Below are 26,075 nucleotides of genomic sequence, written 5' to 3'. Positions count from 1 at the left end.
AAATATGTATTTTTAAAAAATATTTCACAGATTATTAATCTTAACAAAATCATAGACCTGTATAAAATACTGAGTAAAATTTTTATAACTGAGAAAATCTTTATCTTTTCCATTACATACAACAGAAGTAATTTATCACTTAGAAAATAACTATCAAATAAAAACAAAAAGCTTTTCCTTCACTTCAACAACTAATAGTGCTTATATATGGAAGCATATTTATAAAGTCTTTAACATAATTAAAAATTACATTAAGTGGAAAAAATAGTTTAAAGGTCAAAAATTTAACTTTTAATTAGAAGTTTAGTAAAATATGTATTTTCTCATTAGGCTTAATACAATTCTGAATCAGAGAATGTGAAGTGTAGAAGAGGTTTAGAAATCTAATCCAACGGGGTTTTACACAAGAAACCAGAGAGGGAGGACTAGGAACTGGTTCTCCCAAATCTTTTCCTAGTTCTCTGCCCATAACATGTCATACTTCGACACACACACACACACACACACACACACACACACACACACACACCCTTTTGTACTCTACAACTGGTGGTAACTAAATTGCCTAGGGGTCACACAGCTACAAAATGTTAAGTATCTGAGACCACATTTGAACTCAGGTCCTCCTGACTCTCCACTGCATACCATCTAGCTGTCCCACCGTCTCCATTTGTTTTCAATTTTTCCTAATATATTGAGAACTGTTTCATTTTCTATACTGTATTAATATGGTTTATCCCGCTTTTTCCTGTTGTCATCTATGTAAATTTATAGCATATAAAAACTTATTGTTTTTTTATCCATGATATTAAATTAGCGTATTTATTAGGGGAAAGAAAGAAAAGGAAGGAAGGAAGGAAGGAAGGAAGGAAGGAAGGAAGGAAGGAGCAGCATTAATTACTGCCAGCTAATACCAAAAAAATTATAAAAAATGAAAAAATATAACTTGACTTACAGCTTAGGAAATACTCAGAATAAAGAATAGGATGTTTTTAAAAAAAGGAATATAATGCCTTCATTTTAAGCACATTAGTCATGAAAAATTTCTGTGATTAGGCTAAACTAAGCAATTATTTTTCTATAGCTTTTAGCTTCATTCTTTTGCAGGCTCAAATAATTGGATGTAATGGATTGACCAAAATTATGATAATGAATTGTTTTATCAGCAAATTACAACCTTACCAGTTAAGTTCTTGGAAGGAGGAGAATCCAACAGACCAATTATATGACTATTACAATTGACAGTTAACTCTGGAATTGAACCATTCATGGTGCCTTGCAGACCCAGAGAACTTGGAGATGTTAATGATGGAGATAGCACCGTAGGAGAGAGAGTAGATTCAGTGAAGTTTACTGAAGTCTGCATTTTTACTTGCGACTGTTTATCACTGCAATAAAAACAAATATTTGGTAAATTATTCTTTCTTTTCAGAAAATCAATAAGATAAGGAAACTATAAAATGATTCAATACTAAATTTTGATGTTTGCATTGTTCCACTGCAACATTTCCTTATTGCAGCAGTCCATTAATGACAAAATTACTAGTCATTATGGAGTTACAATGCTAATGACTGACTGCAGCAAATGGTATAGGTTATTTAAATATCCACAATTAAAATAAGAATTTTTAAAAAGAAAAAAAAATAAAATTTATCAGAAGATGCCCCAATCTTACATCACCTCACAATTTCATTCCTAGAATCACTGTGTAATATTCACATTTCTGCTAGGCTAAAAATTTACCTCTTATACAAAAAGATAGATAGCATATAAAAGTATAAGGACAAATGTTATTTTAAGCTCATTTTTTTCCCCAAGAATAAAAATAAAGATGTTCATTTTTTTTCCTTTTGATTATATTTTTGAGAAACAACAACAATCCATTTGGTTTGGGAATAAAGTTCTGATTATAGGTAAGGAGATTAGCAGAGTATAAATAAGTCATGTAGTTAATTCACTCTTTAATAAAGCTTGAAAACAAAAATCTATACTTATAAAACATAAATTATGGAATAATTATTCACATTACAAAAAATAACGCTAAAAGGGGTTTTGCTTAATAATTTCTTTAAATATATCTACTCAAGAGAATTTCTTGCTTACAAATTTGACATAGTGTAGCCAAAGGAACACAACACTGAAGTATTAGTAGACATTGTACCAATTAAAAATGATGATCAAGAAGCTCTAAAATCATGTCAATTTAGCACACACGTTTTTTAACCTGAGGTCTACAAGCTGGGTTTTTATTTGTTTTATTTCACATTGTGATAACTCTATTTCCATATAATTGATTACCTTTTATAAGTTTACATATTTTACTTCATGAACTTAAATACATTCTGAGAAGGGCTGGCTTTATCATACTGCTAAATGGGTCCATGACACACAAAAAGAATAAGAAACCCTAACATAGAAGGTGTTTTTGTAACTGAGCTTTGTAAGAGGGATTCCAAGAGGGAGAAGTAAAGAGAGAGGGCATTCTAAATATGGGAACAGCCAACAGCAAAGGTAAAGAGAAGTCATGGAAGAAAAACAGAAAGAAGGCCTTTGTGGGCAAAAAGAAAGTGCAGGAAGAGAGTAATATCTGAAGAGAGAAGAAGGATGTATATCAAGACCAAGTTGTGAAATGCTTTAAAAGGCAAACAGAGGATTTTTTTTTTTTTTTTTACCTTAAAATCAACAGGGAACATTGGAGTTTAATGAGGAGAAAGCTGATTAAGCACAAAGGAATTTGTTGAGGAGAGAGTTTATCAAGTAAGAAGTATTTGCATATTAAGTACTAACAAGATTTTAGAACCCATATTGTGCTTTTTAACTTCCTTCAAGAAATAAAATACATATATCAGAAATAATGAATAATATATAATACTGCAAGGCAGCAGAACATGGTAAATAAAGATCCAGTTTTGAAGTCAGGAAGACCTGAGTTCAAGTACTCCCTCTGATACATACTGTCTCTATGACCCTGAGGTTAAATCCTTTAACCTTTAAGTGCTCTAGGCAACTTGCAGTTTTATTTTATTTTGTTTTTTAAAGTTTGATCACTATATTTCAATATGACTGGTTTCCTTGGCAATCATATATCTTTTATTTTATGTATTTAAAAACATTATTCTGATGTAGAGTCCATTAGCTTCATAAGACTGCCAAAGGAATTCATGACTCAAAGATACGTTTGAGAACCTGGCTAATATGAGAACTTGTTATGCTTGATCATGTATATTTGCTACAAGAGTTTAGTTTTTCTTTTATTTCAATGGGAGAGAAGAGAAAGATGAAACATGCTTGATAATGGCAGGGGTGAGGAAAAGACACAGAAAAGATTAGAACTTAATTATTTTTTAAAATTCCTGTCTAAAATTTGTAGCATGATAGTAAAAGAGTCAACTTGTACCATTATAGCATTGGAAGAGGGAATTTTCTCCTCTAGAAATTCTTATACTAATGAAAACCATGTATTGGCCTCTATACATATATTACCAACATATAAACATACATATATATATATAAAAATGTAAGTATATATTTGTATAAAATCACATGTGTTTATATGATTTCCACTTAAAATCATCTCATGCAAAAGGTACACTATAATTCAATTTATGTAGCAGTTTGGAGGAGGATGAGAATATCTTTTATCTATCCTAAAAAATTTTAAGCAAAAAAGTTTAGCCAAACAGGAATTGAGCCTTTGCACAGTACTTTATGTAACAAAAAACCGATAGCATTTCATAGAGACCCCCCCCAAAAAAAAAATACCCAGTATACCAAAACATATCATTGCCATTAAAATTTTAGATGATGATTTTGTGAATTTAAGCCCAGAAAGAATTATAATATTATGGATTTGGAGCTGAAGGGACCTCAGACCAACCTATACATTTTATAGATGAGGTAACTGATATCCACAAGGCCTTATAAAGGGTGAGTAACACTAAACAAGAGCTAGAGAACATTATGAAATACAAAATGTATAATTTTGATTATATTACATTAAAAATGGTTTTGCACAAACAAAACCAATGCAGTCATGATTAGAAGGGAAATAGAAAGATAGTAAACAATTTTTAAAGTCGGTGTTTCTGATAAAGACCTAATTTCTAAAATATACAGAGAACTGAGTCAAATTTAAAAGAATATAAGTCATTCCCTAATTGATAAATGGTCAAAGGATATGAACAGGCAGTTTTCAGATGAAGAAATTAAAGATAATTATAGTCATATGGGGAAAAAACAGCTCTATAGAGTGATTTCAGAAAAGCTGGGAAGACTTAGATGAACTAATGCTGAGTTAAGTGAGCAGGATCATTTTTACACATCAACAACAAAATTATATGATGATCAACTGTGATGGACTTGGCTTTACTCAACAATGTGAAGATTCAAGACAATTTCAAAGTGCTCCAAATCACTTTTGATCAGAGAAATGCAAATTAAGACAACTTTAAGATACCACTACACACCTGTCAGATTGGCTAAAATGACAGGAAAAGACAATGCTGAATGTTGGAAGGGATGTGGGAAAACTGGGACACTGATGCATTGTTGGTGGATTTGTGAATGGATCCAACCATTCTGAAGAGCAATTTTCAACTATGCTCAAAAAGTTATCAAATTGTGCATACCCTTTGATCCAGTGTTACTACTGGGCTTATATCCCAAAGAGATATTAAAGAAGGGACAGGGACCCACATGTGCAAAAATGTTTGTGGCAGCCCTTTGTGTTGTGGCCAGAAACAGGAAACTGAGTGCATGCCCATCAATAGGAGAATGGTTGGGTAAATTATTGTAAATGAATGTTATGGAATATTATTGTTCTGTAAGAAATGACCAGCAGGATGAATACAGAAAGGCCTGGAGAGACTTACATGAACTGATGCTGAGTGAAATGAGCAGAACCAGGAAATCATCATATACTCCAACAACATTATTATATGAGGATCAACTCTGATGGAAGTGGCTATCTTTGGCAATGAGATGAACAATCAGTTCAACTGATCAGTGATGAACAGAACCCAGCTACATCCAGCAAAAGTACACTGGAAAATAACGAGTGTGGATCACAACATAGCATTTACACTGTTTCTGCTGTTGCTTGTTTGCATTTTTGTTTTTCTTCCCAGGTTATTTTTACCTTCTTTCTAAATCCAATTTTTCTTGTGCAACGAGATAACTATAAATATGTATACATATATTGTATTTACCATATACTTTAACATGTTTAACTTGTATAGGACTGCCTGCCATCTAGGGGAGGGAGTGGAGGGAGTGGAGGGAAGGAGGGGTATAAGTTGGAACAGGAGTTTTTGCAAAGATCACTGTTGAAAAATTACCCATGCATAGGTTTTGTAAATAAAAAGCTATAAAAATAATAATAAAAGAATATTCAAAATTTTTTAAAAAGACAATTTCAATAGACTTGGAAAGGAAAATGCCATCTGAATCCAGGGAGAGAACTAAGGAGACTGATTGTGAATCAAGGCATAGTATTTTCAGCTTTTTTGTTTTTTTCTTCCTTTTTCATGGCTCTTTGCCTTCTGGCTTGATTTTTCCTGCACAACATGACAAATATGGAACTACATTTAAAGGATTGTACATATTTAACTTATATCAGATTGCTTGTTATCTTGGGGGGGGGGGAAGTAAGGAAAAGAGGGAGAAAATTTGGAATACAAAGTGTTACAAAAAGAACATTGAAAACTATCTTTACATGCAGTTGAAAAATAAAATACTCTTGAGAGAAAAATAATAAATAAAATTTGAATTAATATTTTTTAAAATGTTCTAAATCACTACTGATTAGAGAAATGCAAATCAAAATAATCCTGAGATACCATCTATCAAATTGTCTAATAAGACAGAAAAGGAAAATGATAAATATTGGAGAAAATTGGGGAAATTGGAACACTAATGCATTGCTGGTATTGTGAACTGATCCAATCACTCTGACAAACAAACTGGAATTATGACCCAAAGACTCGAAAACTGTGCATACCCTTTGTTCCAGAAATACCATTAGTAGATCTGTATTCCAAAGATGCTAAGTGAAAAGTGAGCAAAACCAAGATAACATTATACTAGTAACAACAAGATCGTGTGATGATCAACTGTGATGGAACTGGCTCTTTTCAACAGTAGGATGATTCAAGGCAATTCCAATAGACTTGTGATAGAAAGAGCCATCTGCATCTAGAGAGAGAACTATGGAGACTGAATATGGATCAAAGTATAGTATTTTCACCTTTTTGTTATTGTTATTGCTGTTTGTTTACTTGTTTTTTTTTTCTTATTTTTTCCCCTTTTGATCTGATTTTTCTCATACAGCACAACAAATATGGAAATACATTTAGAAGAATTACACATGTTTATCATATTGCTTACTGTCAAGGGAGGAGCATGAGGGGATGAGAGGAAGAAAAATTTGGAACAAAAGTTTTTGCAAAGGTGAATGCTGAAAACTATCTTTGCATGTATTTGTTAAAATAAAACATTATTAAAAATAAAGAAAAAAGGATGGTGGGAAGTGAGGAAACTTAGAACTAAACAAACTTTTGGAAAATTTAGGGCTAAAATATTTATGGAATCTTATGAATAGGATCAATAAAAGAATATACATATTTCTCATCACCACATTGCACATCTATAAAATTTAGAACAAGTATTGGGACATAGATAAAAACGCATATAAGTGAAATGTGGAAATGCTAAAACATTCTTTCCAGATAATAACACAATAAAAGCTGTTATCAATTTAGAAATCACAATCAAAAAATGAAACTTAAATGGAGATTTAATAATGAAATCTTAAATAACAAGTAGATAAAAATAACAAAATATATTTGAACAAAAATAATAATTACAAGACAATGATAACCCTATGACAATATATCAATATTTTCGGGATGCAACTAAATTACTCCTCAAAGAGAAAAAAATCTTTATAATTTCATATTAACAAAACAGAAAAAGAGAATCAGTGAACCAAATATGCAATTTTAAAAATAGGTAACCAAATATATTCAATATAAATATCTTATAAATGAGGAGAAAATAGATAAATCAGAAACTAGGAACACCATAAAACTGATAAACAATTAAAACTAATTGTAATAAAACATTAAGGAAATATATTTTTAAAAAATTTTTGACTCTCTTCATTAAAAAGGAGGAAAACATAATAAATTTACCCTCTACAGGTTCCCAAAGCACAGATCTGACCATCCACTACCTTGCTAAATAAATTCCAGTGGCTTTCTATTACTTCTTGAATCAATCAATCACTCATTTAAAAAGAATTTATTAAGAATTTTATATGTGCCATCACTTGGAATACAAATACAAAGAATAAAACAATTTCTACTTCCAAGGAGCTTATATTCAAACACAAAAGTTTTTGTTTGTATTTACAATCCTTCACAACCTAGCTTTACACTACACCTTTATAATAATCTTATAATTGTCCTCTTCCTAGCATTGTGCAGTCTGTCCAAACTAGCTTTCTTATTATTCTTTAAACACTGTATGCCATCCCAACCCTCTCTCAATGGCCTTACACTCCCTCCTCACCTTTAGCTCTTATAAGTCCTTTGTTGTTGAGTTGTTAAATCATTTTTCCATCAAATGTCCAACTCTTCATGACAGGTTTTCTTGGCAAAAATATTAAAGTGGTTTGCTATTCCTTGCCCAGCTTATTTTATAGGTGACGAAACTGAGGCAAACAAGGTTAAGTGACTTAACCAGGGTCACAAAACTAGTATCTGGGGCAGGATTTAACTCATCAAGATGAGTCTATCTGATTCCAGGCCCTACACTCTATCCACTAAGCACCTACCTTCCTCTACAAGCCCTAGGTTCCTTTAAAACTGGACCCAAAACCATCTTTAGCAATGAGATGAACCAAATCAGTTCCAATGGAGCAGTAATGAACTGAACCAGCTACACCCAGTGAAAGAGCTCTGGGAGATGACTAAGAACCATTACATCGAATTCCCAATCCCTATATTTTTGCCCACCTGCATTTTTTATTTCCTTCACAGACTAACTGTACAATATTTCAGAATCCGATTCTTTTTGTACAGCAAAATAATTTTGGACATGTATACTTATTTTGTATTTAATTTATACTCTAATATATTTAACATATATTGGTCATCCTGCCATCTAGGGGAGGGAGTGGGGAGAAAAAAGGGGAAAATTGGAATAAAAGGTTTGGCAATTGTCAATGCTGTAAAATTACCCATGCATATAACTTGTAAATAAAAAGCTATTTAAAAATTAAAAAAAAAAAAAAAAACTGGACCCAAAGGCAATCTCCCAGAAAAGTCTTTCCTGACCCCTCACACTGCTAATGCCATTATGGTAGGTAGATTTTGTATGTCCATAAGGGCATATGTAAATATGTTTGTTATATATGTTGTCTTGCTGTATAAAATGTGATCACATTTTGAAAATAAGGCCTGTTTCTTTTTGTCTTTGTGTTTTTAGGGCCTACCATAGAGTCTGGTTTACATTAGGTAGTTAATAATTTTTTGTTTAATTTTAATTGACTCACAATCTGGCTCCAATCTATCTTTGCATACTTATTTCACATAATTCCATTTCACATACATATTTCAGTCAGAATTGCTTATCCCCATACTACACACAATGGTCAATCTCCATAAAGACTATTTTCTACATCAAGAATGCTCTTCTAGGCCCTACATTTTACCACTTTTATTTCTTCTAGAGTTCTGTCTCAGGTGCCATTTTCTATAAGGAGCCTTTCCTTAATGCTCTTCCATGTCCCAGTTTTTACTTTAGTCTACTTTACTTATTTTATATTTAATTTATGTTTCATATTTTATTCTCGGCATACATATATATAATCCTATAAAATATAAATTTTTGAGGACAAGAACTTTGTTTTTCTTTGTTAGTATATATAAGGTAACTAATATTTGTTGCTGAATTAAATCAGTTTCAAAACTTCATCTTTCTGACTTACCTACTCTAGAGATGCTAACAAGTGGCCAACATCTAGAAATTTCCAAAATCCCTATAAATACTTCGCAGACATTTTAAACTCCAGAATTTGCCACCTAAAATCATATAATCCCAAGGTATATCACAAGATTTGAGGTATTTTCAAGTCATGAGAAGTATAAGTGAAGTATTTCTGGTACTTCTGGTTAATTTCTCCAAAACCATCAGAATCTTCTCACAAATTTCATCACATCCTGCCCAAAACCAGGTCATATCTCTCTTCCCAGACAATTTGAGAACAAGCCACCATCCCACTTTGCAACTCTGGCTTCGGGGATGACATGGTCTTGTTTGTTTGAATTTGTTTCTTTAGTACTTGCACAGTGCCTAGAACATGACAAATGCTCATTATATCTTTTTTCATTCTTTCATTCGTTCATTTGGAAACTCCTAGAGCATACTAGATCTTTCAAAATGGCCTACACCAAAAAAGTTATTTAGCACATTTTACAACTTACTAAAGCATGTATGTATGCATTATAGTTATTTATATATGTATCTCCCTATTGGATTGTAAGCTACCTGAGGCTAAAAAGGACTATCTTATCTAAATTTTATACCTACTCCAGTTTCTACCACAATGGTTTGCACAGTAGGCACTTTATGTTTGCCTGTTTTCATTTCATTATACTTGACCTATTACTAATTTTTTGTGTAGTCAACAGAATAAAATTAAGAGGAAAAAAAGTTCTTCATCCTTTCTTGGATGTGAGCTCCTTCTGAGCAGAAGCTACTTTATTCTCTCTGTATCTTACAATGCACTATCAAATGATCTTGTACATAACCTACATTTTACAAATTGCATTAAATTTAATTGGGTCCATTTAAGATTACAGGTTAATTCCAGAAGATCCCCAAACTGCTTTATTGTTTTAACATGGATTATGATGCCAAAGTCGTCTTCTGCAAATCAGAATCTGCATTGTTTTTTGAAAGACTTTTTTCTACTTAAAATCTCAAATGGAGAGTCAGTTCCAATAATTAAGCTAAAAGAATTTTGTTTAATGTTAGAGAGGATGGGAATGAGGTAAAATTGAGAGAACTGCTAAGAACCACAGCACTGAGATCCACAGATCTCAAAACACAGATACTTTAAGGTAGATGAGAAAAATGGCTTAGAAAAACAGAAAGAAAGGAAAGAGTCTCATTTAGGAGTCATAGGGACTAAAGGAAAGACTATTTAAGATCTACAGATTATTACAGATCTACTGTAATAATACAGTCCCAGTATTATTTGGGACAAATAATAATTTTGATATAGCTTAATTTTGAGACATCTACAATTATGCATGTATAATTTCACTGACACTGGGTTGATTCAGAAAGTCTAACTTAATCAAACTGAGATGGTTTTCCGAACTCTAGTTAATTCTGTCCGTTAAGTGCTAGACTTTGTGTCATATACCTGTGTTTTATTCCTCTCCTTGGTTGTTTTATTAAATGTCATGGTTTTTAAGAATGGATATTACTTGAAGGAAACATAAAAATTGAGTAGCATAAATTTCTTGAAGATGAAAGAACATCAAAAAAACTACTGATTTTAATCCCACTCAAAATTTACAGACTATCTACTCAAAACAGTACTTGAAAAAATAGACTTGGCAAAGGTAAGCTTAACATCCAAGTAATTCAAAGTGTGGTTTCATGATGAAGAATTAAAAGATGTATCCAAATCATATAAATTCAGTACTAAATATGTAAAACAAGTGATTGCAGCAAAAGGAGGACAAATTGTATATTTTAAATCTTTTATAGAACTGTTGCAAAGTGTATTATTATGTTAATAAATTATTTTACTTTTTACCAGTTAATTTGCACATTGTTGTATTATTTTGGGTTTAAAATGAAAGAGTCATAAAGACTATGAAAAGACTGAATTGAGTGATCTGATATAAAATATTTTGTAACCAAAAACAATATAAACGCTATAAGAAATTATATAATCAGTTATTGCAACATAAGCTATTATAAAGACAAAAGAACTGACAACATGATTCATAGCTAGGTAGAAAGCGTGTTATAACTGAGTGAATCAGAAAGGAAAAAGGAAAAAGAAAAAAATAAGATATGGGTCTTTATGGAACATATAAAACCAGGATCAACTCTCAAAATGACTAAATTTATATGCTTCTCCTTTAATTTACTGTTGTATTCTACCTTGCTGCCATATAAACCCCTTTAAAAAAACTGTCATTATTTTAGGGAGAAGGATCAAAGAGAAGGGGAAATTATTATGAACCTTCCCCACAGTCCAAATGAGATGTGAGGAACCCAGAAATAACAATAGTCCAAGTGAGAGATAATGGGGGCCTAGTGGAAGGGGGTTGTATTGTGAGAAGAGAGAAAGGGTCTGATCTATCAGGTGTTGGAGTAATAGAATTGAGAAGACTTAGAAATTGGCTGACTGTGGGATGTGTAGAAAAGAGAAAACAGCTTAGGATAATTTCTAGGTTGTGAACCCGAGTGACTAAAACAGTACTAGTACCTTCAACAGTAATTGGGAAGTTAGGTAGAGGGAAGAGAATTTTATAGGAAAGAGAATAATTTCATTGCGTATATATTTGGAGGGAAAAGAATGAGTTCTGTTTTGTCTAGTTTGAGATGACTATAGAAAACTTGGATAGAAATATGAATCAATGCTATGTCAACGCCAAATTTAGGTCATCTGCCTCTGTCTTCACTCTTGAAACTTCCAAAGGAGCCCTGTATCAACCCCAGATCTACATTGCCCACCTGAGGCCTCTATATTTGCCCCACAACTCACCAGGGAGCCCCAGGATTTGCCTCTGGTCTATCTATATCCCAGGGCCTTCTTGAATGTTCCAATTCAGATGAGACCTATCACTAATTGTTCTAGCCTCATATTTGGATTTCTCTAAGCTATGTTTTCTTTTGTCTCTCATTAAAATGAATAGAACCTCCCAGGCTTCCTAATTCCTAAGATCCATCATCTCACATGCTGCAAGTAGGATACAGAGTCGGCCTTGAACAAACCAATTATTTGCTTTCTTTAAAATACTAGTTACTGATATTTTGACTGAACTCATTCTTCAATGGTTAAGTCTTTGTTTATCATATTCTCAAAATCCCCGTGAATTTTAATTCCCAGCTATGATACTGTACAAACTCCATTCCATGCTCCCTTTTTCCCATTCTCCTCAGCTCTGCCCAACAAATATCCAAATTATTTTCTCCATGACACAGTTTGTGATCCTTCAGCTACAAGTACCTACCTACTAATGCAACCTATTATTTATTTCATATATAATACATATTATCTCCATAAAATGTAAGCTCCTTGTGAGAAAGGATTATTTGTTTCATTTTTGAACTTTAATCCCCAGTGCCTAGGTGCCTGGCCCATAGCAGGCACTTAAAAATTCTTGCTAAATGGCTAATTAATTGATGGAGTATTTGGAAAGATAGATCCGGGGGCTGCTGAAAATATAGGACTAAAGCTATGGAGAGAGAGAGTAGAAGCAGGGATATAAAATTCACAGTTGTCTACATAGGTATAGTTTTTGAAGCCATGCAGGGTAATTATATAGCCAAGAAAGACTATAGAAAAGTAAGAAAAGAGGGACAAGTGCAGAACCTTGAGATACACATTAAAGAGGGTAGATAAGGAGCCAGTAAGAGATAAGGAAAAAGTTCTCACAGACAGGGGAACACCTTAACAAAATCAAAGGAATCCAATCCAACAAGTACTTTTTAAAGCACTCACTACAAGTACAATGCTAGGTAATAACACAAACACTCAAGGAGTTTATATTCTACTGGATAGATAACATGAAAGCACACAAATATATACACAAATAGATGCAATTGTGTTTGGCTCAATCATATATATATATATATATATATATATATATATATATATATATATATATATATATATGTATATATATCCTATGAGGTAGGTGCTATTGGCTATTGTGTTTGGCTCAATTCACTCCTCCCCTCCCCCCCAAAAAAAAGATCAAGGGAAAGGTAATTTGTCAATACAGAGGTTATTAGTAACCTTAGTTAATCAATTTTTTACTATTCATTAGTTTCAGTTGTGTCTACCTCTTCATGATCCATTTGGGGTTTTCTTGGCAAAGATACTGGAGTGGTTTACCATTTTCTTCTCCAGCTCTTTTTACATATGAGGAAACTGAGGCAAGTAGGGGTAAGCTACTTGTCTAGAATCACACAGGTAATAGTTTTTGAGGTCACATTTGAACTCAGGACTTTTTGTCTGCAGACCCAACACTATCCATTGTATCTAGCTGCCCAATCAATCAATTAACAAGCATTATATAATCTACTATGAGTCAGACTCTATCCTAGGCACTGAGGCTATAAAAACAAAATTGTAACAGTCCCTAACATCAAGGAGCTTATATTCTATTAAAAGAGTCTATATATATATATATATATGTAGTAAATAAATGTTTGGCAATAGAGGGGGGGAAGCACTAATATCCAGAAAGACAAGAAAAAGATTTAAGAGCAAGAACTCTCAATTTGGGGTTCATGGTTTTTTAAAACATATATTTCGTTAACTATTTCAATATAATTAACTTCTTTGTAATTTACTTTATGCTTGTAAAAATATTACTCTGAGGAGTTCACAGATTTCACCAGACTGCCAAAGTGGTCCAGGATACAAAAATCAGTAAGAACATATTTGCCTTTAGAGACAATTATTCCAGTAGATCAGATATTGCAGAAACCATACAGAGGATTTATAAGTGCTGGTGAGGAAGTAACTGTTAACAAATGTATAGTACTCTCTATATCTATATATAGCAGTTTGGCTCATGGACCTCAAAGGAAATTTAGAAGTTATGTTGCAAAACTCCCTCAAGGAAATTTGAGGGCCAGAGACAATTCAATGACACATAGTGGTAATAAGAGTTGAGATGTGAACCCAGATACTCTTAACTCCAAATCTAGCATTTATTCCACAATCCTATGCTAGCTACTGCAATGGATAAGGAAAACAGAAATATTTTAAGTGGTGGCAAGCTCAAGAGAAGGCTTTTTTAAGAATGGTATAAAGGTGAACATGGCAATACCCACCAGAGAGGGACAGGTCAAAGATACATTAGTGGGAATTACTGATCACTGATCACAAGTACTTGGAAAAAGACAGAAGGGCTTGGTAAAAGTATAGTTAGCTATCAATAATATAAATGTTAATTGCCTTGACTTAATTAAGCTCCTAATATGGATAAGTCCCTGCATAAGGGCTAATGATATGATACAAAGACAAAAATGAAAGAATTATTTTTATTGCCCTCAAGGAGCTTACATTCTACTACAAGAATGCAATATATGCACAAATAAATGAGAACCCTCTAAGAAACAGAGTACACTAGCAACTAGAGAAAAGATAGCAGTGTGCATGATGGCAGAGGTAAAATAAGCACTGTCTTGAAATAAGCATAAGAATTCTGAGAGACAAAGATGAAGAGTTTATTCCAAGTTCAGAAGATATCTTTTGCTAACCTACAGAGATGAGAGAGGAGATGAGATGTCAAGTTTGGGGAACAGCCATTAGTCCAGGTTGGTTTAAACATAAAGTATATAAAGGAGAGTAATATAAAATAAGTTTGGAAAGAAGTGTGGAAGCAGATAATGATGGACCTAGAAGACCAGGCTTAAGGGTAGATAAATTATTTGAAAAACAAAAGTGAGAAGCCATTGAAGGTTTCAAGGAAGGAAGTAACATGATCAAATCTGTGCCTTTAAAAAAAATTCTGGGGTAGTATTTGGAAGATAGATTGAAAAAAAGAAGACCAGAGAAAGAAACACCAATTCAGAGACTAACAATAATCTTGGCTATAGAAGTTCAGGCCTTAAATTAAGGCTGTGTCTATGAGCACAAAGTAGGACTTAAAAACTGATGGTATATCATAATGAACCAATAGACTCAGCACAAAATATGATTTTTAAAAACTTTAAAATAAGCCTGGCATTTACAAAACATGACAAGCCAATACTATAGGAAAGAACAAAGGCCACTTCTTCCTCTGAGGCTGGAGGACAGGAAAAAAACCGTAAGCAAGGACATTCAAAAAGTTAAAAGGAGACAAGGAGAGAACTTGAAGTTTATGACAAATAATATCAATTTTCTCAGTAAAAGAAATAATGAAATAATAAAAACTCAGGCAGCAGAAAGGAAGAGAAACCAAGAGGGCAATATTACCCCCTTACTGGGTAACTAATTTACAAGTAACTGAATTAACTGAAATATTCTTTCCATGCAGAATATAATGAAATCCATTCTTCCTTCATTTAAGGTTCATCATTTCTGCTTACATTGTTATATTCATCTACTTATTATCAATAATTCAGCAATTTTTTTTAATGTACTGAATGTGCAAGACACTGAGCTGGGCATTTATATTCAGATCTAAAATGGTAGGTAACCAAAATAGATTCAGAACACAACATGATCAAAATTGTTAAAAATAGACCAGGGACTGTAGGAGTTAGATGAGCCAATGCTACTGCAAAGGATAGTCATCCAATCAGTTGTCAGAGACTTCTTTCAGGTCCAGTAAGACTAGTTTCTAAAATTCTATAACTGATTTTTGCACCTTTATACATTCATAAATCCTCTAATTAGGAATAAAATCAGGACTAAAGAAGGCAAGATAGGAATATGTTTGAAAAGTAATCAGAGGGTTTCTTTACAAATGGTTTACAGGATAGTTGGTTCTTCTCACTCTCATCATTTCATATCCTTGTCTTCTCACACCCAACAACAAACATATAACTACCTACTGTGTGTAGAGCACTGTATCAGGAACAAAAGAAAGTACAAAGTTTTAGAGTCCCTGCACTTATGAAGTTTAAAGTCTAGAAGAGAAATAATATATTTGGCTATAGATATATAGATCATTATAATACATAATGCAATATACATGAGTACCACAGAAAGTACAAAGTCTAGTGGTACAACATACAAGGTTGTTACTGACAAGAAATATCAAAGAAGGAGGCTTCTAAGATTGTCTTTAAAAAATATGTAGTAATTCAACTGACAAGAGGGGAAGAAAGTTTATTATTTCCAAGCAAAGGAAATAAAATGAGCAAAATTACAGACGGGAAAGATCTGGATGTGTTCAAGGAACAAGATATTGTCGACTTTTAATAAATAGGGAATACATGAGTAGAAATAATATAAAATAGATCTGGAAAAGAAGAGTATGGAGGGCCTTCACTGTTAGGCAAAGGAATTTTCTGTATACAGTGTAAACAATTTTCTATATACTGAAGATTTCAGAGAAGGTGAGGAATACAATCAGCTCTATGTACAAAAACTATTAAGACAGCAAAATAACGTTTTGGTCATGTATACTTATTGTATATCTAATTTATATTTTAATGTACTTAACATCTACTGGTCATCCTGCCATCTGGGGGGAGGGATGGGGGGTAAGAGGTGAAAAATTGGAACAAGAGGTTTGGCAATTGTTAATGCTGTAAAGTTACCCATGCATATATCCGGTAAATAAAAGGCTATTAAATTAAAAAAAAAAAAAAAAAAAAAAAAAACTAGTAAGAAAGGTAGATTAGAATGGAAAGAAGGTAGTATATCTATTTTTTTTAAAGTTCTTAGAAGTATAATAAAGAGGACCTGAAAAAGAAAAAATAAAAGGAACTAGGAAAAAGAAAGTGAAATTTTTTTGAGCACAATGTTCTAGAAATCTCAATGGATACGTTTATAAGTAGATCTAAATCTAAAACCAATCTAAACCAATTGTCAAATGTACATGGTAATAGCAAAACTCTACCATGGCAACCACGTATATAAAAGAGAACCACAGAAGGAGAAATTATTTCTGCTGCAAGAATAGGTTGGTTTGTATGGCCTAACTGCCAAAAAGTCATAGGGAATAGGAGAATGCTGAATAAGCACTTTAGAGACTAGCAAGTAGTCTACTTTGTTGTTAATTTACTGAACTGTTACCACATTTGGATTCTTAGTGTCCTAGACCAGGATTCAGCAAACAGGCCTTTAGGCAAATTGCAGCTTTTTGTATGGTCCCAAAGATAAAAATGATTTTTACATTTTTAAATAAATCAGAATTTACCAATCTCTCTCCTAGATCACAGAGATATCTGAAATCACTTTATTTGTTGCATATAATTCCTTTTAGAAAGACTGTGAGGGCATAAGGATAAGAGAAAATGTATAATCTGCCAACTGAGTCACATGACTTAGAACAATGAGAAAAATGGCAACACAATCCCCCAAATACATTTGTAAATATATGTAATCTCCACTTTCTGGAAGTCAAACACTCTGTCTCTAAATTGTTAAAAATACATGCACGGTAAGCTTATGTTAAATAAGAATGAACTTTAAAATTACAATTTAAACAAAATCCATGTTAATATCATCTAAGTTTAGAATTTTTGTTGTAAGACAGTGTTGGATGGGAGCATTTTATGATATCTCTTTAGACAGAAAATATATTCTTTCCTTTGGAGGATATAGATTATTTCATGAAACACCCTATTTTCTCTTTCATTTTGACTTTGTAGTGGCTCCATTTAAGGGTTGAGTTCTAGAATCTCTCTATGAGAATAACTCCTAAATCTCTCTCTTTAATCTTGTCTATTCTCCAAAACAACCAACTGAAAATTTAGAAGTCATCCCCCTCAAGCTCAACATGTCTCAATGTACACTTATTTTCTTTCCTGTAATTCTAGCTCTCCCTCCTAACTTTTCCCTATCTCTATAATTACATCATTGTTAGTCAGTTAATAAATATATATTAAGTACCTCCTAAGTACTAGGCATAAGTATAAAGAAAGCCTCAGAAGTATAAAGAAAGGCCAAAGATAATCCCTGCCTTAAAGAAACTCAGAATCTAGGGAAGACATCACATAAAAAGAAGCTGAAAAGTGGGGAAAGTGATGATGAAATACTGCCAAGTGGAAATTTATGAATTATCTGTCCAAGGTCAGGAGGGGACCTTAAATAATCTGGAAGGAGCTCTGTAATAAATACCCACTCTATTCTCTCCAGTCCTAGAAAGGTGGGATCCAAGAGGGAGTGTGAGTTTCATGATTGATTTAATCTTGCAAGAAGATAAATTTTGAGAAACAGTGAAGTCCAATAGAACAAACAGTTACAAAATGATGAGATATTTGTCCAGGTCCCTCTTTTTAAAGAAAGGATCTCTGATATCCAGATTTCACTTTCTCTAATCACAGGGGGAAAAAAGATCCAAAGGGCATGAGGTACTAAGGAAGTATGAGTTTCTGAGGACTGATTTTGATCCTTCAGGAAGGTGAAAACAAATCTAAAGGATCCTGAGGGATCCACTTTTCCAGAAGGCCCATTAGGTCAAAACTGTTATCATAACAATATTTTAATTTCTAATGTGACAAATATCAACACTGATATTTAAATAATATTTAACAACAATCTATTAAATTTTATTTTATTAATTAGAATTTATGTAAATTAATTTATCTAAATTAAATAATTTGAATAAAATGAAATTAATAATATTTAAATAAATAAGTAAAAGCTCTACCATGAGGTTGTGGGGAAGGGTGGGAATAAGTTTTCAATTATTTTTAAGAGTATCAAAGGATCCTGGGACCAAAAAATTTAAGAACTATTGTTTAAAAAAGAAGTAGAAAGGAGAGAGATTTTTGAGAAGTTAAGTTCATCCAAGATACCACAATTATTAAAGGGCAGAAAAGGGATCAGAAGAACATAGTACAATACTTTTTCTACTTTACTATTTCACCCTTTCATGTTTCCCCCAATATCTTATCACTTACCAAGTCTTCTTGATATGTGTTTGTTATTTCTTTCCCATCTAACTTTAACTTCTCTTCCCATTTCATCAATCTAATAAATGAATTCACCATGACATACTAAGGTTATAGCAATTATTTTCCTTTTTTTTCTTTTTTTTTTTTATTATAGTAATTTTTTATTGACAGAATCCATGCCAGGATAATTTTTTTTTTTTTTACAACATTATCCCTTGCACTCACTTCTGTTCAGATTTTTCCCTCCCACCCTCTACCCCCTCCCCTAGATGGCAAGCAGTCCTATATATGTTGAATATGTCCTAGTATATCCTAGATACAATGTATGTGTGCAGATCCAAACAGTTTTCTTGTTGCACAGGGAGAATTGGATTCAGAAGGTAGAAATAACCCGGGAAGAAAAACAAAAATACAAACAGTATACATTCATTTCCCAGTGTTTTTTTCTTTGGGTGTAGCTGCTTCTGTCCATCATTGATCAATTGAAACTGAATTAGGTCTCTTTGTCAAAGAAATCCACTTCCATCAGATTACATCTTCATACAGTATCGTTGTTGACGTGTATAATGATCTCTTGGTTCTGCTCATTTCACTCAGCATCAGTTCATGTAATTCTCTCCAAGCTTCTCTGTATTCATCTTGCTGGTCATTTCTTACAGAACAATAATATTCCATAACATTCATATACCACAATTTACCCAACCATTCTCCAATTGATGGGCATCCACTCAGTTTTCAGCTTCTAGCCACTACAAACAGGGCTGCCACAAACATTTTGGCACATACTGGTCCCTTTCCCTTCTTTAGTATCTCTTTGGGGTATAAGCCCAGTAGAAACACTGCTGGATCAAAGGGTATGCACAGTTTGATAACTTTTTGGGCATAATTCCAGATTAGCAATTATTTTCTAACCATGTCTCAGAACCTCTCCTCTCTCATCATCCCAAACACTCTTGCATAAGTCATATCTCTTGCCCAGAAATCTTCTTTGTCTTCGCAAAACCTACAAATAGTATGAATTCCAAATCCTTATATATTATTCTTAGCCCTTCAAAATCTGGCCCCAACCAAATTCTCCAAATTGATCTACTTTTGCTTCTTTTCATGAACTCTTAACTATTCTGGCCAGACTGATCTACTCACTAAATACATCATGTTTCTGTAGGGAAAGTTGGCATTATAGAATAACATAAATCAGAAACATATAGTTCTAAATCTACTACTATCAAAATACCCCACTACTACAACACTAACATTATTTAACAAACAGGGCATTAATCTGGGGGAGGGGGTGGGGGGTAAGAGGTGAAAAATTGGAACAAGAGGTTTGGCAATTGTTAATGATGTAAAGTTACCCATGCATATATCCTGTAAATAAAAGGCTATTAAATAAAAAAAAAATAAAAAAACAGGGCATTAGATTTGAAGGCTTCTCACTATTTAGATCCTATCCACTGAATTATATTTTCCCCCTAAAATCTCTTCCCTTTCCAAACTTCCCTATTACTATAAAGGACATCACCATCCCCACAAGTCACCCAAATTTCAAACCAAAGTGTCATCCTCAACTTCTCACCCCACCCCCAAGTCTCTGTTGCCAAGGCTTGTCAATTTTGTCTTTGCAAGAAATGCAAATTAAGACAACTCTGAGATACCACTACACACCTGTCAGATTGACTAAGATGACAGGAAAAAATAATGACGAATGTTGGAGGTGATGCGGAAAAACTGGGACTCTGATGCATTGTTGGTGGAGTTGTGAACGAATCCAACCATTTTGGAGAGCAATCTGGAATTATGCCCAAAAAATTATCAAACTGTGCATACCCTTTAACCCAGCAGTGTTACTACTGGGCTTATACCCCAAGGAGATACTAAAGAAGGGAAAGGGACCAGTATGTGCCAAAATGTTTGTGGCAGCCCTGTTTGTAGTGGCTAGAAGCTGAAAACTGAGTGGATGCCCATCAATTGGAGAATGGTTGGGTAAATTGTGGTATATGAATGTTATGGAATATTATTGTTCTGTAAGAAATGACCAGCAAGATGAATACAGAGAAGCTTGGAGAGAATTACATGAACTGATGCTGAGTGAAATGAGCAGAACCAAGAGATCATTATACACGTCAACAACGATACTGTATGAAGATGTAATCTGATGGAAGTGGATTTCTTTGACAAAGAGACCTAATTCAGTTTCAATTGATCAATGATGGACAGAAGCAGCTACACCCAAAGAAAAAAACACTGGGAAATGAATGTAAACTGTTTGCATTTTTGTTTTTCTTCCCGGGTTATTTCTACCTTCTGAATCCAATTCTCCCTGTGCAACAAGAAAACTTTGGATCTGCACACATACATTGTATCTAGGATATACTAGGACATATTCAACATATATAGGACTGCTTGCCATCTAGGGGAAGGGGTGGAGGGTGGGAGGGAAAAATCTGAACAGAAGTGAGTGCAAGGGATAATGTTGTAAAAAAATTACCCTGGCATGGGTTCTATCAATAAAAAGTTATAATAAAAAAATAAAATTTAAAAAAAATTTGTCTTTGCAGCATTTGTTGTATATATTGACTTCCCTCCTCTGATACTATCACTAGCCTCGTGTAAACCCTCATCACCTTGCTCCTGGAGTTGGTCTCTGCTTCAAATCTCTTCCCACTGCAATATATTCTCCACTCAGCTATCAAATTGATCTGACCATATTAATGCAGCTATATAATAATCTCCCCTCATAAAACCCCCAATTCAATAAATTCCAGTGGCTTCCTTTCACCTCCAAGATCAAAATAAAAACTTCTGTTTAGCTTTTAAAATCCTTCATAATCTGTCCCCCTTAACATTTCCAGTTTTCTATCTTGTACTTTCCCTATCACCATCATCACCATACATACATATACTTAGTATTTAATGATACTGGCCGCCTTGCTATCCTTGATCAAGATACTCCATTACCCAACTCTGGGCATTTTACATTGTGGCTGTACCACACTGGAATGCTCTCCTTCTGCATCTCTGCCTCCTCGCTTCCTTGATTTCTTTCAAGTCCTACTAAAAATCCTATCTTTATGGGAAGCCTTTCCTTATCCCTAATTTTAGTGCTTTTCCCCTGTTCATTATTTCCATTTTATCCTGCATGTATCTTGTTTGCACAGTTATTTGCATGTTGTCTCCCCCATTATTAGCCTGTGAGAGCCCCTTAGGAGCAGAGGCTGTCATTTACCTTTCTTTGTATCCTGAGTCTTAAAAAAGTGCTTGTCACAAAGTGGGTACTTAATAAATGTTTGTTGGCTGACTGAATCTTTGCCCTGTGACTTAACATGTCATTTCCCCTGCCAGAAATGTCCTCTACATTTATTAAGATCTCATTCCTTCTCAAAAGCATACCTCAAGTATTAACTCTTTCATAAAACCTTCTTTAGACACTTTCCCTCCTCTGAATTCTTTCTGAATCCATAACTAGGTAGCTCAACAGTGAAATGGGGTAATTGTACTACAAGCTTCTTAAGTTCCCTTCCAGTTTTAAATCTCTGATCCTATGATATGCCTTGTGTTATTATTTTATATTGTTATTTATCATTTCATTTTTAACTTGGGTATTTGTCTTGTATCTCCAATCAGGAGGAAGGGGAAGAACAAGAGCAAAAAGAAAATATACCTTTGGCAGATTTAAAGCTAGAAACTATCTAAATGGAGCATTATATAGAGTACTGGGCTTGGAATCAGGAATACTCATATTCCTGAATTCAAATCTGACCTCAGACACTTACCACTGTATAATCCTGGACAAGGCACTCAATCAATCCTATTTGCTTCAGTTCCTCATTTGTAAAATGAATTGGAGAAGTAAATGGTGGTATAGCATTCCTTGGGATCTTTGACAAGCCTTGGGGTTTTGAAAACCCCAAATGGGGTCTTAATAAGTTGAACATAACTGAAAAACAACTGAACAACTACTGAAGCTACTATGACTGAACATGTTATGTAAATTACATGCTTATATGGTAGAGGAATTTATATGAATATCCTATACATAAGTATGGCTTATATGGCTTATAAGTATGACTTAATGGCATCCAGAAATCAAAGCTCAGTGGGAAGAATACATTGAAAACACTTAACTATATGATAAGTCTTTTACAATATTAACAAAGCACATTCTACCATACTAAGGAAACTATAGAAAATTTAATGTTTTTTCACCAAAAAAAAAAAGGAAGAAAATGAATATATATTCTAAGAGCAAATTATAAGCAACTCAAAAATCTACAAAAATACTTTTGAAACAAGATGTCACTTCACTAAACGATAATAAAGGTAGATAATAGGCATTTGACAAATGTGACCAAAAGTGGCTAAAGATCTAAAAAGAGAAGTAAAAGGTCCTCTATGGATGATGTTCACAAGAATTCAACCAGATATATGTAAATAAATAAATAGGTAAATAACATGAATTCACTCATTAAATCTGGAAGTTTAGGATGGCAGTTAAGGACTAGAAAATACAGAGAGATTATTCCTAGAAAGCATAGACATAATGATCTAAGCAGATTATATAAGTTAAAAACTATGCAAAGTATCTGCTATTAAAAGCAACTGACCTGGAAATCATTCTAAAGAAAAAATAATCATCAAATTACCTGAAAATCACATCCTAATAAAAAACTAGGATATCATAACAGATTGAAACATTTCAACTCTTACTAAGACTTGTTGTCTAGAATGATACATCAAAAGTTCATTATCTTTCAGGATAGACAAACAATTAATGTCTATCATTGAGATTTCAAGTAACAAATTGTACTGAGACTGGAATGTCTGAAAATTAGAATGAAGCCAACAGACAAGACAAGAAATAAGAACAAAATCAAAAGTGCAAAGTATTTGCTATCAAAAACAATTGGCCTGGAAATATAAGAGAATTTTTAAATAATTAAATTGCCAGAAAATCATAGCCTCTCCAAAAAACTTGGACATTGTATCAGGTTTAAAAAAACAGTCCTGATCCAGTAGAACAAAAGGGCCAAATGAAAATTTAAAGAATCCGCAAATCAATCACCATATGAAACTCCAACAATGTCACAACCAAAATCCAGGGCTTCTAAGTCAAAAAAAAAAAAAAAAAAAAAAAAAAAAAAAAAAAATATATATATATATATATATATATATATATATGGCAAGCAGCCAAAGGCAAAAAATTCAAGTATAAAGGAGCCACATTCAGGGTCATACAAGCTATATAATGACCATGACATTAGAATTTTGAAATATAATATTCCAATATTCCAAAAGGAAAAAATTAAAACCAATTAAAAAAAAAATCACAACCAAGAAAGACCAACTGAAAAACTGAATATAAATGGGATTAGAAAGGGAAACAAAAAAGTTTCAAAAATTCATGATTAAAAAGACTAGAACTAAGTAGAAATTTAGAAAAGCAAATAACGGGATTATGAAAAAAAAGAGGATAAATATATTTGACCTAAGTAATGAATGATAACAAAGTGTTTACAATCAAAATCCTAATATAGAAAGTAACAGTGAATTTTAAGACACAAAAGAAAAGGACATCCACTAGAAAAAAAATGAAGAGGAAAATACTATCTCAAATAAACAGAACACAATAGAAAAAGAGTACACAGATATGAAAGGGAAAGTGAAAGAGCTAGGTAGATATCTCCTGAACCTCATTATCATATAACCAAAGAACACACATACACACACACACACACACACACACACACACACACAGAATTTGGTATAAAAATACATCAAACCCAAAAGGGATATGGAGGGGGGTTTCTGTGTGAATGGCCTCAATTTTTTTTTTTTTTTTTTTTTTTAGCTCCAAATGAATATAAGATCTAGATATAAAATGTCATAGTATAAACAAATTATACCAGGGAAGTAAAGAAATGCCTTACATTATTATAGATAGTGGAGAGTTCTTGACTAAATAAAGAATAGAGATCACATGAGACAAACGAACAATTCTGATTATATAAAATTATAGTTTGTGTACAAACAAAATCAATGCAGTTATAATTAGATGAGGGGAAATTCCTTGAAAAAACCCCCAGCAAGTTTCTCTGATAAAGGTTTGCAATCCCAGAAATAAAAAGTATTGATACTAATATATAAGAACATCAGTCATTCTCCAACAAATAGTCAAAAGATATAAGATGTCTCCATTTTTAAAATTAAATTTAATATTTTTCAGGAATTTTTTTAGCAAAAATCTAGAGCTTCCAAGGTATTTAAAAAAAAAAAATACTGCAAGCAGACCACAAGAAAGTACTGAGGAGCAACAGTCAAAATCACATAAATTTAATAGCAACTGCAAAGGAGTGGAAAACTTGGAATAGAGTATTCCAGGAGGCAAAGGAAATAGATTTACAGCCAAGAATAACTTACCCAACAAAATTGAGTATAATATTAAAAAGCAGGGGTGGGATATTGGGAGGGAGGGGGGGATAGAATGGACTTTTAATGAAAGAGAACTTCCAAGAATGCCTGAAGAAAAGACCACAGTTGTGGAGAAACTTTGACATTCAAATAGCAGAGAGAAGAGAAATATAAAAAGATAAGCACAAAGGACTAATCATAAGGGATTAAACAAGGATAAACTGCTGAGAATCTATAAGAGGAAATGATGGCTATGTCTCTTCTGAACCCTATCAAAATCAGGAGTCTGATCAAAACAGAAAGCTTGGGAGTTCTGTTATGTTATGATGGTCTTAAAGAAGGATTTAAATAAAGGGAAAAGGAAATGCATTGGCGGGGAAGGGAAAGAAAGGTTATAGATAATTATCTCATATGATCACGATATATAAGCAAAAATCTGAACAAAAAAAGTCTGAGAGGAGGGTTAAAAAGGGGAAATAGCTAACACGAACCTCACTTTCATCGGAAGTGGTTAAAGGAGTGAGGAACTCACACAGCTGGGTACAGAAATACACACAAAATAGGAGGAGAAGGGGGGGGGGGGGGGGGGAGAGGAAGATTTAGAGAGAGATTAGATTATGGAAGGGATTAGTCCTAGATAAAACAAACTCTAAGGACAATCAAAAATATTTGTAACTCTTTTTGAAGTGTCAAAGCATGGAATTATTGGAGGAAGGGAGGAGTATCATCAATTTGAAAATGCCTATCCTCTTAAATATAGCCAGTTATATCTTGCTTGACTATGCAGGTTTGTGACAGATTTTGTTTTTCTTTTGGGCATGAGGGAAGGATGAAGATGATTTCTGTT

At 33.1% G+C, this 26,075-nt stretch overlaps 1 protein-coding gene across 2 annotated transcripts in view; it reads right to left on the bottom strand.

Annotated features, from left to right (window-relative positions):
• STAU2 (staufen double-stranded RNA binding protein 2) overlaps positions 1 to 26,075 on the bottom strand; it is a 447,924-nt gene that overhangs the window by 406,457 nt on the left and 15,392 nt on the right. For both annotated transcript variants that reach the window (XM_031946251.1, XM_031946252.1), the window contains exon 2: positions 1,183 to 1,388. In XM_031946251.1, the coding sequence (XP_031802111.1) occupies positions 1,183 to 1,366 (184 nt within the window). In that variant the 5' untranslated portion in view covers positions 1,367 to 1,388. The remainder of the gene's footprint in view (positions 1 to 1,182; positions 1,389 to 26,075) is intronic.

The sequence above is a fragment of the Sarcophilus harrisii genome, chromosome 1 (genome assembly GCF_902635505.1).
Source record: "Sarcophilus harrisii chromosome 1, mSarHar1.11, whole genome shotgun sequence".
NCBI classification, from domain to species: domain Eukaryota; kingdom Metazoa; phylum Chordata; class Mammalia; order Dasyuromorphia; family Dasyuridae; genus Sarcophilus; species Sarcophilus harrisii.
Note: the sequence above shows the minus strand (reverse complement) of the source record. Positions and strands in the feature narration are given on the sequence as shown.